The 12,570-nt window shown below is 43.9% G+C and overlaps 1 protein-coding gene across 2 annotated transcripts in view; it reads left to right on the forward strand.

Moving 5' to 3' along the window:
* LOC103181254 (inactive phospholipase C-like protein 2) overlaps positions 1–12,570 on the forward strand; it is an 82,909-nt gene that overhangs the window by 55,918 nt on the left and 14,421 nt on the right. The window contains exon 3 of one of the 2 annotated variants that reach the window (XM_007897593.2): positions 4,537–4,612. In XM_007897593.2, coding sequence (XP_007895784.1) covers positions 4,537–4,612 — 76 coding nt within the window. Of the gene's footprint in view, positions 1–415; positions 464–4,536; positions 4,613–12,570 lie in introns of those variants that run through there. The other variant, XM_007897595.2, reaches the window with a different exon arrangement.

The following is a 12,570-nucleotide window of genomic DNA, read 5'->3' on the forward strand; positions in this document are numbered from 1 at the left end:
AGATTGAAAATGACCAATTTATTATTGTTTTTTGGAGGGATTATTATTAGGTGTGTGGAGTAAGGAAACTTGCCCAAGGTTTCGCCCTGCCTGGAATTGAACTCAGGTAGTTGAGTACACAGATTAGCGTAGGTTTGACTAATGGATGGATTTTCTAAGATACTTGTTAACATGGCTACAACATTCATTGGTGAATATTGTTTTTGTATAATATTGTAGTTAATTATGAATTTTATTTTAAAAGCAGAATTCCATTGTTCTAACAACTTTGTTAGCCACCAATGCCATTGTTTGGTCCAGTGTAGTATGATTGTGATTACCAGGCCAAGCAAATTAATGTCAGCAACTAAAAAGAGATTTTTACTCTTATAGTATAGGGTGATGGTCTTGACCATTATTATCTTTGTTTTCTCAGAGCTGAAGATAATTCTCAGCAGCATTGCTTATGTGGCCAAGAGCAGGTGTTAAATAGCAGCAGCAGCAACAACAACAACTTGCATTTATATAATGCTCTTCACCCGCTTAACAGTGGCAGAGCTGATGCCAAATCAGGGAGAGGCAGGAGGCAACCACAGACAAGGTTGAACAGGAACATCTTCAGGTGTGATCTGAAGATGGACAAGGAGGAGGCAAGGTGGAGCGATTGAAGCAGAGAGCTCCAGAATCTTGTGGCATAGTGGTTGAAAGCACAATGGTGGAACAGAGGGGACCTGGGACGTGAAGGAGGCCGAAGCCAGCTGAGCGAAGGGGGCAGGTAGAGGGATGGGTGTAAAAAATCAGAGAGGCAGATGGTGCCAGGGAATGAAGTAATTCATGCACAAGTCTTGAAGATCTTGGAATTGATCTGTTCTGCAATCAGAAGCCAGTGGAGCCTGTCACCAACTGGGGTGGATTAGTATGGATTAGAATATAGGCAGCAGAGTTTTGAATTAATTGGATTTTATGAATGCTGGAGCTGGGAAACTGGCAAAGGAGGCACTGGAAAACTTGAGGCAGGAGGTGACAAACGTGTCGAAAAGGGTTTCAAAAGGCATTAGGTGTGAGATATGGTTGGACGAGTGCGATGTGGCAGAGGTGAAGGAAAGCGTGCTGGTCAGGGAGGGGCTGTGGGGTAGGAAGGACAGGTGGGCATCGAACCTGATGGCAAGGTTGCAGATAAGTTCAGTAAGTCTGAAGGATGGGCCAGGGAGGTGATGAATTTTGTTATACTGTAGTGTCATGCATAGTCACTCATATGCAGTTTATTTCCTGCTGCCTAGATATCCTTGTCCCAAAGTAAATGAAAGGGAGGGAAATTGCAGGGCAACAGAAACCCTTAGGCAACCTGTGAACCATTTCCATTTGAACTGTAGGTTCTAATAATCTATATGCTAAATGCAGCATAAAGATATCAAAGAAGTTCACTGATATAAAGCATCAATACTAATTAATGTCAATGCTCATCCTCCTAAAACTAAGTAGTGAAAATACTGTAATGGGTGCTTGTATATGCTTGGAGTGTCAGGGATCGTATGCTGTATTAGCCTTGCAGTTCTGGTGGTAATTTGTGTTTTATACTACTGTTTCTCTCACTGGAGACATTAAGCAAACATGGCAGGGTAGACGTATGTCTGTACTACATTTATAGACCCTGGCTTTCAGCGCCTTGGGATGTCCTCCCGACATGAAATGTGCGATACAAATGTCATTTTATTGTTTTTGTTGTTAAACCCATTACTCGTTACACTACTGAGGATATCATTAATCTTGGCCCTGCCGGTTTTCATTGTGAAAAGTAAAAAGAAAATACCTAGGCTGTATGCCTTTAAGAGGAGGTGTGGTGCTTTTATTTGTATACAGTATATGTATTTCTAGAGAAAATCTGAAAAAGATGGGAGAAAGAAACGAGACTTAAGAGGATTTGAGATTTGTTCACAAATCAGTGAAGCAGAGGTTGTTTGTATGGCATTAAGTTATTATAATGCAGTATACTGTTTTTGTTGCATGTGGTGCCTGATGAAATCCCACCTGAAAACCTACCTCCTTCCTCCCTTGCTCAGCACCCAAAGCCGCAACGTGCAGCATTCTGAAACACTCTCCTGCGTGAAGGGCACTAAAGAAATACAAGTTGTTGTGTTGTTGATGCCTTCTACAAACAACTTTATACCATATTAATGGGCATCTTATTTGGAAGAAATCCTCAGTAAGATTCCGAGAAGTATATGTTATAACATACCAACAGGCATTACGAAATGTGAAATTGGATTACAATGTAGCAAATTTTAGGTATTATGTAACAAGACCTCAGTTGGTTCAGGTGCTGATTTCTGTCTAGACATTTTTCTGCTTCCCTAATCCAACTTGAAGGATGATTCTTTTGTGTTAATTTTTTACTGCTGTTAACAATTCTTTGATGAGGGATGTATCACAGCAAGTACTATAATTGCTGTCATGATTTTGTACCTGATTACGCATCGTATTTTCCAAATGCAAATGGTGTCAGCCTGGCTCAGTTATTAGCACTCTTGCCCCTGAGTCAGAAGGTTGTAGGTTCAAGGCCTACATCTCACTTTGGGACATTTGACACTCCAATGCAGTGGTGGGGGAGATGTCGTCCTTTGAATGAGAGATTAAACCGTAGCCTTCCTGCCTATTTAGACAGTCATTAAAATCCCATGGCCTTGTTTGCAAAGAGAAGGGAGTTTCTCCAACAGTCCTTCAGATAAAATTGCTCATTCACTTCATGTCTTTTTGAATTACATTATTTTTCGCAAGTTGGCTACCCCTGTAAACACACAGTCACTTTATAGGTAATCCTGTGAAACTCTTTGAGACATTTTGACAGTGTGACAAAGTGCTATATCAAATAGGAAGATTATTATACTACTAGCTGTACCCATTGCAGCTATGCTTGCAACCAAAGAATCCAATATGGAATATAGATTGACACACAGACAGACACACAGTCAGGCATTTAATCTTTATTCATAATCCTGTCAGTGGACTCATTTTGGCTATGCAATTCTTTGTTGTTGTTGTTGTCATGGCTTTGCTTCGTCTGTGTTCTTTATTTTGTTCCCACTGCCACTTGGCTATGTGCGTGCTCTGTGACGCAGGATGTGACAGCGTCACAGTCAGCCAGCGCGACCCCCAGGTGTAACTGCAGTGTGTGCGTATGTACGTAGGTACTCTGTGATGCATGATGCCACAGCTCCACTTTCCTGAGTTCAATTCCAGGCAGGGTGAAACCTTGGGCAAGTTTCCTTACTCCACACGCCTAATAATAATCCCTCCAAAACTAAAAACAATAATTAAATTGGTCATTTTCAATCTACGACTGTTTGTGGGACATTGCTGTGCGCAATTGGCTGCCGCGTTCGCCCACAAATATACAGTCAATTCACTTTACAGTGTGTTCTGTGAAGCGCTTTGGGACGTCCTCCCGACGTGAAAAGCGCTATATCAAATGCAAGGATTATTATTATTAGTAGTATTTGAGTGGACAACTCATTTGGTGTGCTGTTGTGGTCCTTTCAGCATTGAAGTGCAGCCACGCTGTTCTTTGTTCTTTAGTTTCATTTAATGGGCCTTCTCTCTTTTGTCCAGCATTTTTACTTATGCTTGACAGGTTTGATTTTCGCTTAGGCATCTTTATTATGATAAATATAAATGTATAATCAATAATCACTGGGAAGTCCTCCCGATTTGAAAGGCGCTTTAAAAATTTAACTTTGTTGTTGTTGTTGTCATGGCTTTGCTTCGTCTGTGTTCTTTATTTTGTTCCCACTGCCACTTGGCTATGTGAGTGCTCTGTGACGCAGGATGTGACAGCGTCACAGTCAGCCAGCGCGATCCCCAGGTGTAACTGCAGTGTGTGCGTATGTACTCTGTGATGCATGATGCCACAGCTCCACTTTGACTTGGCAGCCACCAGATGTAACTGGAGCGGAAAAAGCAAAATTGAACACTAAAAACACCAGTGTAAATCATAAAATGATTTTGGGCTATTACAACCCAAAGGAGGCTGTTTTACGCCTCTACAATGCAGTAACATCGGCAGTTAATCTGGTCCAACAACAACAACAACTTATATAGCACCCTCCACGCAGGGCATTGTCCCAGAGCACTTAACAGTGGCGGAGCCTGACTCTGAGCCAGGGAGTGGGGGTGGTGGGGGAGGTGGCCGTAAACACAGTCAAAGAGGAAGATTTTCAGGCAGGACTTGAAAAGGGGCGAGAGGGGGCAAGGCGTTGGGATTGAGGGAGAGTGTTCCAGAGTTTCGGGGCATAGTGGCTGAAAGAGCGACCTCCAATAGCAGGGCGGAGGGTGCGAGGGATGAGCACGAGGCCGTTGCCAGTCGAGGCGCCTGGTGGTGGATTGGGGATTGAGGAGGTCCGAGAGTTATGGAGGTACCAGAGAGTGAAGGGATTTGAACACGAGTGTGAGGATCTTGAAGTTGAGGTCCAGCTGTTTCAGTGTTAAGCAATCCATACTTTTGACTAATCAAAGAACCTACCATTAATATACATTTTATGCTTTGTTTTTTCTTCTCACCAGATGATTCAAACCACCAAAGCTCTGCTAGAAAATGGTGATGGAGTGTGTGAAAAAGTAGTGCAGTGTCAAAAAGCAGGTACGTGTTGACTCTGATGCAGGGAGCCATAAAGCTTCAACAGCTGTTCTTTACAGCTGCACTCTCCACCTCTCAAAGCCAGTCAGGAACCTCGGCGTTTTGTTCGACCCTGAGCTGTCCTTTCTCCCTCACATCCGCACCACAACTGGCACCGCCTTCCATCACCTCCGGAATATCGCCAGATTACGGCACTACCTCACCCCTCACGCCGCTGAAACCCTGGTCACGCCCTTGTCACCTCAAGGCTGGACTATGGGAACTCTCTCCTCGCCGGCCTTCCCGCCACCTCCCTCCACAAGCTGCAGGTCATTCAGAACTCTGCAGCTCGTGTACTGTCCCGCACCAGGCTTCGCGATCACATCACTCCCACCCTCGCTCGCCTCCACTGGCTCCCCCCCAGAGGATCGATTTCAAGATCCTCATCCTCACCTACAAGGCCATTCACGGCCTCGCTCCCTCCTACCTCTCCAACCTACTATCCCCCACCTACCTGCCCGTACCCTCCGTTCCTCTGGCTCCGGTCTGCTCCACGTCCCCCGCCCCAACCGCCCTACTATCGGTGGTCGGGCCTTCAGCCTCTCAGCCCCCAGGCTCTGGAACTCCATCCCCCAGTGCCTTCGCCGCCTCCTCCCTTTCCTCCTTCAAGGCCGGTCTCAAAACCTTTCTCTTTGACCGTGCCTTCAGCTCCCCTCTCGACTCTCTTCCTCCTCCTCGCTCCCTCCCTTCCCTCCCCTCACCCTGACCATTTCCCCCTCCTCTCTCCCTCCCTTCCCTCCCCTCACCCTGACCATTTCCCCCCAATGCTCGGGTCATGACCCAACTGTGCAGCGCCTTGGGACGTCCTCCTGACGTGAAAGGCGCTCTATAAATGGAATCTTGTTGTTGTTGTTGTTGTTGTTTACCAATTGACAGTGAGCTCCTCTAATTTATTAGTTAGAGATGAATTTATTATTTTGTCTTAACACTCTGCATAATTTGTAATTCAGTGTAGGTGAATAAATTGGCTAATAAATTAGCCATGTTGAACCATGTTGAACCATAATAAACCATGTTGAAAGTAGCTGTCTAAACTCATTCCTTTAAGGTAGAAATCGTTTAAAGTTCAGCCGGTGATGACTCTAGTGGGAAAAGTAACTGTACAATCTCAGGTTGATCCTGGTCTGTTGAACAGCCATGACAGCCGGTGGGAAATAGGAAGGGGATGGAGGTGAGAGGTGGTAATATAATGCAATTAACGTGTTACAAAATGCTGGCTCATACGTTTACATCGTTGTTATTACAAAACGTTAGAATAGATTAGCACTCAAGAAAGGAGATGTTTTGGAATATCATCCTTAGCCCTTTTTCAGAAATCTCCAGGTACTGTTTTTCTCCTCTGTTCCTTTGAACCTCCAGTATAGAACAGACAATGAATCTCAAACAGTCATAAAATAATAATAAAAGAATCATTTAATGAACGTACATGAATGTTTGTATCTGAAAAGGGAAGGTATTGTCTATCACATCAATGTTGAAAATGCAGTTTTCTAGAAAAATTAAGATTGGAAACTTTTAATTGCCTTTTTAAAATGCAATTTACAATAAATTAGCTTGTGCTCAGCCTCTCTTCCTTTTGTCTTTGATGTCCTATTGGTACAACCAAAAGTAAAACTCGGTGCAGAAATATTGTGTTTCTTTATGAATGTATCCGATGACATACGATGACATGCTAATTCTACTTTTATCTTCTTTACTCCACATGAAATCTTGCATATCTCTTCACGAACAGCACCTAATTACTGACATTAATGTATGCTTATACATTCCTTTCATTTGTTTTTGTTAAGTCATCAAACAGGCAATTTTCCTTTCATAGCTGATAGGACTAAGACTTGCGTCACTTGACATAAGTACCAGGGGACTTTTACTAGCACAAGAATAAATAAATTATTCTGTCTCCTTCTGCCTGAAAGGCCATTATTGCTTATTTTTGAGGTGATCTTTATTTCTATTTTCTATGTTTTGGGAAAACAAGAACTCTCTTCCCACTGCTTAAGTGTATGGTGATAATCTTGATGATCATCTGCCTTAATTCAACAGCAAATAAGTCATGCTTTGATGTAAATTAAATTGTGCTCATGGATATGCAGCAAGAAAGTAGAGTGTCCTTGAATTATTTTTTGTCACTCCACTTGACAGAGAAGCAATTTCACAGAGAAAAAATAATTATTAATAATTATTATTAATCATTAAGTTTGTAAATACATTATTTGTGGTTGGTTCATTATTGGAAATATCTAAATCAGTCCAGTATATATTTTACATATACTAAATAATAAATACATACATATTTTATATATACTAAATAATAAACTCTTGAGAGAAATTAAGGCAATAATCTAATTAAATTCTTTGGATGGGATCATAAAAAAAACAGAATTAGAATTTATAGCAATGAGCTGTTTTTATGATATATAGTAAACTCCTGATAACTCAACCCTGACTTACCTTGTCACTACCACTTAAGTCATCATGCTGTCAAAATCCCGGCCGCAGCTATTTATGTATTCATGCACATGCCTAATTCGCCAGTCCTTTGCCCTTCGAGTGATGAGTTTACTGTAATCTGAATATTACAAACTGGTTCTTATTTGGGTTTGTGTCTGAAATGCTTGTCATTGCTGACAGGGGCAGCTTGTGTACTTTTTACCATCAATTCCAGGTAACATTTACCCCAATACATGAAGTAACCATACTGATTCAACTCAACAAAGGCAGAATTAAGATGGGATAATGATAATAATAATCCTTGCATTTGACATAGCGCTCTTCATGTCTTCTAGACATCTCAAAACGCTTCACAAAATATACTGTAAAGTGAATTGACTGTATATTTGTGAGATCTACTGTACCAGCACTCCAACCTGTGATCTCAGGATCTACAAATCCAATGACCACTATAAGTTGGCCAATGGTCACATTAAGCGCTCTGGGACTCTACCCTGCGTGAAGGGCACTATATAAATGCAAGTTGCTGTTGTCATTCTAGCCACTGTCAGTCTTGGTTATCAACTGATCTCATAGACTGCCTTTATCAAAGAGTTGGTGATTACTAATTAACACATCACACTCTGCTGTTTTCACCCTTGATCCAAGCAAAATATTTACGTTGCCGTCTTTTAATTTTTAACAATGTGCAGGTCTTTTTTTATTCTGAATTTCTATTAAGACATGACTTTTGTGCATAACTTGGCAGGCTGCTTAACAACAACAACTTGCATTTACATAGCATTCTTCACATGAGTAGTGTCACAGAGTGCTTCACAGTGGTGGAACTTGACTCTGAGCCTGGAAGAGAGGGGAGGTGACCATAGGAAACGTCAAAGAGGAAGGTCTTCAGGTGTGAACTGAAAGCATATAAGATGGAGGGATTGAGGCAGAGTTCTATAGTTTGGGGGCATAATGACTGAAAGCATGGCCATGGATGGTGGAGTGGAGGGGACGAGGGATATACAGCAGATCAGATCTAACTGAGTGAAGGCGGCGGGTCGAGGAGTTGGGTGTAAGCAGGTTGGAGAACTATGGAAGTGCCAGGGTGTGAAGTGATTTGTACACAAGTGTGAGGATCTTTAAATCAATCTGTTCTGTAATAGGGAGCCATTGAAGCTTGTGAAGGACCGGGAGTATAGAGTATAGAGTTTGGTGTGGATGAAGGTACAGGAGGTGGAGATTTGAATTAATTGAATTTTATGAATGGTGGAGCTGGGGAGGCTGGCAAGGAATGATCGAGGCGGAAATTGATGAATGTGTAGATAAGGGGGTTTGGTTGTATTGGGTGTGAGATGTGGTCAGAGGCAGACAATGTGCCGGAAGTGGAAGAAAGCGGTCCTGGTCAGGGATCGGATATGGAATAGGAAAGACAGCTGGGGATTGAACCTGACGCGTAGGTTATGCGCAGTTTCATTAAGTCTGAGGCATAGACCAGGAAAATTGAGGAGGTTGGAGCCACAGGTGAGAACATGTTGATGGGAGCCAAGGTGGATGGCTTCTATCTTGTCAACATTCAGCTGCAGGACATCGGTACTCATCCAAGCCTTGATATCTGAAAAGCAAAAGGACGGAATATCTGTGGACCTGGCATGGAGAAGGAGAATTAGATTTGGGTATTATCTCTATACATGTAGACGTTAACCCCATATCTGCAAATGGCATCACCGAGAGGGAGCATGTAAGAAGGGGCGGTAAGGATGTTATGCCACAGGTGACCTAGCGGGCGTGGGGAGGAAAAAAACATTTGTGGAAAATAAATGAAGGCGGTTGGTTAAGCAGCATTCAAACCAGCTGAGTGCGGTCCCACTAAGGTAGATGAAGGAGGAGAGGTGGTTGGGGAAGATGGCATGATCAACTGTGTCAAAGGCAGTGGAGAAGTCCAGGAGGACAAGGAGACAGGGAGTCCTGGTTACAGGGAGAAAGGATATAATTTGTGACTGTGACGAGCGCTGTCTCTGCGGTGGGCAGGGTGGAAACTGGACTGGAGCAACTCGAATACAACAACAACAAACTTATATTTGTAAGGCGCCTTTCATGATGGGAGGATGTCCCAAGGCACTGAATAGTCTGGGATCAGGACCCGAGCGTTGGGAGCCACGGTTGGGGTGACAGAGGGCAGAGGGGTAGGAGGGCGGCTGAAAGCGCAGTCGAAAAGGAGCGTCTTCATACGGGCCTTGAAGGAGGCAAGGGAGAGCAAGGCGAAGGGACTGCGGGACGGAGTTCCAAAGGATGGGGACAGAGAGGCTGAAAGCCTGGCCGTCGATGGCAGCTTGCGTTGAAGGGAGGCATGGAACAGGCTGCTGAATGGAGGGAGCGGAAAGGTTGATAGGGGTTCAGCAGTTCAGAGAGGTAGGAAGGGGCAAGGCCATGGAGGACCTTGAAAGTGAGGACAAGAATTTTGAATTCTATCTTTAAGGGACAAAGGAGGGAGTTTCCGTAGTTGAGCCTTGAGGTGACAAATGCGTGTATGAGGGTTTCAGTGGCCTGAAGGGTATGGCGGAGTCTAGCAATGTTGCGGAAGTGCGGGAAGGCAGAGCGGATCATGGCACGGATATGGGCGAGAAAGGACAGTTGAGGGCCGAATAAGATGCCCAGGTTCCTGACTGGCTTGGTGAGGTGGAGTGTGCATCCGTGGCAGGACTCCATATCTCCTCCTGGGCCTCGGTCTTGTTGACATTCAGCTGTCGAAAGTTGGCTCTCATCCAGGACTTAATGTCTGACAGAGAATCTGTCAGGACGTCAGTTGTCCTGGAATCGAGAGATAGAGTTGGATGTCATCCACATACATGTGGAAGTTGACCCCCATGACTGTGGATAATGTCACCAAGGGGAAGCATGTAGTGGTTGAAGAGGAGGGCACCGAGGACAGTGCCCTGAAGAACACCGCACAAGACTGTGTGGGGGCTAGAATAGAAACTGTTGGCGGAGACAAATTGGAAACGGTGTGAGAGATAAGACCAGAGGGAGAGGTGTAAGCAAAATTGATTGGCAACAGCACATTCCAGGACTTTAGAAATAAAAGGCAAGTTTGAAATGGGCCAATACTTTTTTGAGGGATTATTATCCCCGGGAAAGCCATCCGCCAATCGACTTAACAACTAGAGGCATGTGGAGTAAGGAAACTTCCCCAACGTTTCAGCTTGCTTGGGAATCGAACCCAAGTCCTCTCACTTACGAGGCAAGTGTTCCAACCACTAAACTACAGGACTCTGTATCACTTTAAAATCGTAATCCTGGGTAGAAATCTCAATGAACCATGCTTTTATAGATGTTAACTATTCAACAAAACATGCTGGAAATATAGGCAGGTACAAAAACATTGCGTTTGAAAATTTGCACACAAAAAAACTTTCTATTGAATTAAAAAACGCAGGAATTGAAATGTGGAACAGAATATGAAATGGGTTTAATACTAGGGAATACTTGTGACAAGTGGAATGTTAAACAGGATTTTCATAAAGTTTTAACAACAATCCACACAAGACATTCCCAAGGGCATTAAAAGCCTTGAGAATGTGAGACTGGATATGAAAGTGCTTAAAGACTGGACGAAGTAAGAGGTGACATTTCAGACTGGGCAAGTGTTGTTAATATTAAATAATTCTTACATTTGATATAGCACCTTTTATATCGGGAGGACTTTAAAAAGCACTTCACAGAATTTACTGTAAAGTGGAGTGACTTTGTATTCTGTGGGCGAACGTGTTGATTGGATTCCAAAAAACATCCATGTTTGGATTTTATTTATTTATAATCTACATGAATGATATGAATTGTGGACCAGATTTGAAGAGATTGGAAAAACTTGGGGGAGCAGTAGAAATTTGAAAAATGATCAGAAGAGTTGTGTAGTTGGGCAAAGTTGTGGACATTGAAGATCAACACTGATAAATGCAAAGCATTATTCAAAGATGAAAACAAAGACAGGACATAAATAATAATAATAATCGTTACATTTGATATAGCGCTTTTCAAGTCTTCTAGACGTCTCAAAGTGCTTCACATAATATACTGTAAAGTGAATTGACTGTATATTTGTGGGCAAAACACGGTAGCTAATTACGCACAGCATGTCCCACAGTCGTGGATTGAAATGACCAGTTTTTTATTATTGTTTGTTTTTCTTGAGGGATTATTATCAGGAGTAAGGAATCTTGCCCAAGGTTTCGTCCTGGCCGGGAAATACACACAGAATGGAATTGAATTAGACCTATGAGCTCCAGAAAGAAACCTGGGAGTAATAATAGAAATGACACTTTCAATGTTCAGACATTGTGCTCAAGTAATTAAACAGCTAATAGAGTGCTCAGAATATAGTACAAGAACAGTGCATTAATAGCCTTCAGAAGTTACCCTACGGCTTTACACAGTACTGGTCAGAACACACTCTTTGTTCAGTTTTTGTATCAAACCTCAAAATTATATATAATACACAGAACAACAATAAATTACATTTATATAGCGCCTTTCACAAAGGAAGGACTTCACAAGGTGCTGGACAGTTAAGGGATTGCACCTGAGGTGGGGGTAGGAGGGTAGGAGGGATGGGGATGGGAGGGTGGCCAAAGGCTCAGTTGAAGAGGAAGGTCTTGAGACGGGTGAGGAAAAAAACATTTGTGGAGAATAAATGAAGGCAGTTGGTTAAGCAGCACTCAAACCAGGCGAGTGTGGCCCCACTAAGTGAAGCGCTAAGGTAGATGAGGGAGGATAGGTGGTTGAGGAAGATGGCACGATCGAGCAGAGGGAGTGGACAGGTTGGTATGGTGTTTATAGGTCACAGAGCTAGAGAGGAGAATGACTATGGAGGGCTTTAAAAGTGAGGACAAGGATTTTAAACTCAATCCTCTGAGGGACGGAGAGCTACAACAACAACAACAACAAGATTCCATTTATAAAGCGCCTTTCACGTCAGGAGGACGTCCCAAGGCGCTGCACAGTTGGGTCATGACCCGAGCAGGGGGGAAATGGTCAGGGTGAGGGGAGGGAAGGGAGGGAGAGAGAGAGGAGGGGGAAATGGTCAGGGTGAGGGGAGGGAAGGGAGGGAGCGAGGAGGGGGAAGAGAGTCGAGAGGGGAGCTGAAGGCACGGTCAAAGAGAAAGGCTTTGAGACCGGCCTTGAAGGAGGAAAGGGAGGAGGCGGCGAAGGCACTGGGGGATGGAGTTCCAGAGCCTGGGGGCTGAGAGGCTGAAGGCCCGACCACCGATGGTAGGGCGGTTGGGGCGGGGGACATGGAGCAGACCGGAGCCAGAGGAACGGAGGGTATGGGCAGGTAGGTAGGGGGATAGTAGGTTGGAGAGGTAGGAGGGAGCAAGGCCGTGAATGGCCTTGTAGGTGAGGATGAGGATCTTGAAATCAATCCTCTGGGGGATGGGGAGCCAGTGGAGGCGAGCGAGGGTGGGAGTGATGTGGTCCCGAAGCCTGGTGCGGGA

The sequence above is a fragment of the Callorhinchus milii genome, unplaced genomic scaffold (genome assembly GCF_018977255.1).
Source record: "Callorhinchus milii isolate IMCB2004 unplaced genomic scaffold, IMCB_Cmil_1.0 Scaffold2, whole genome shotgun sequence".
In the NCBI taxonomy this organism is placed as follows: Eukaryota; Metazoa; Chordata; class Chondrichthyes; order Chimaeriformes; family Callorhinchidae; genus Callorhinchus; species Callorhinchus milii.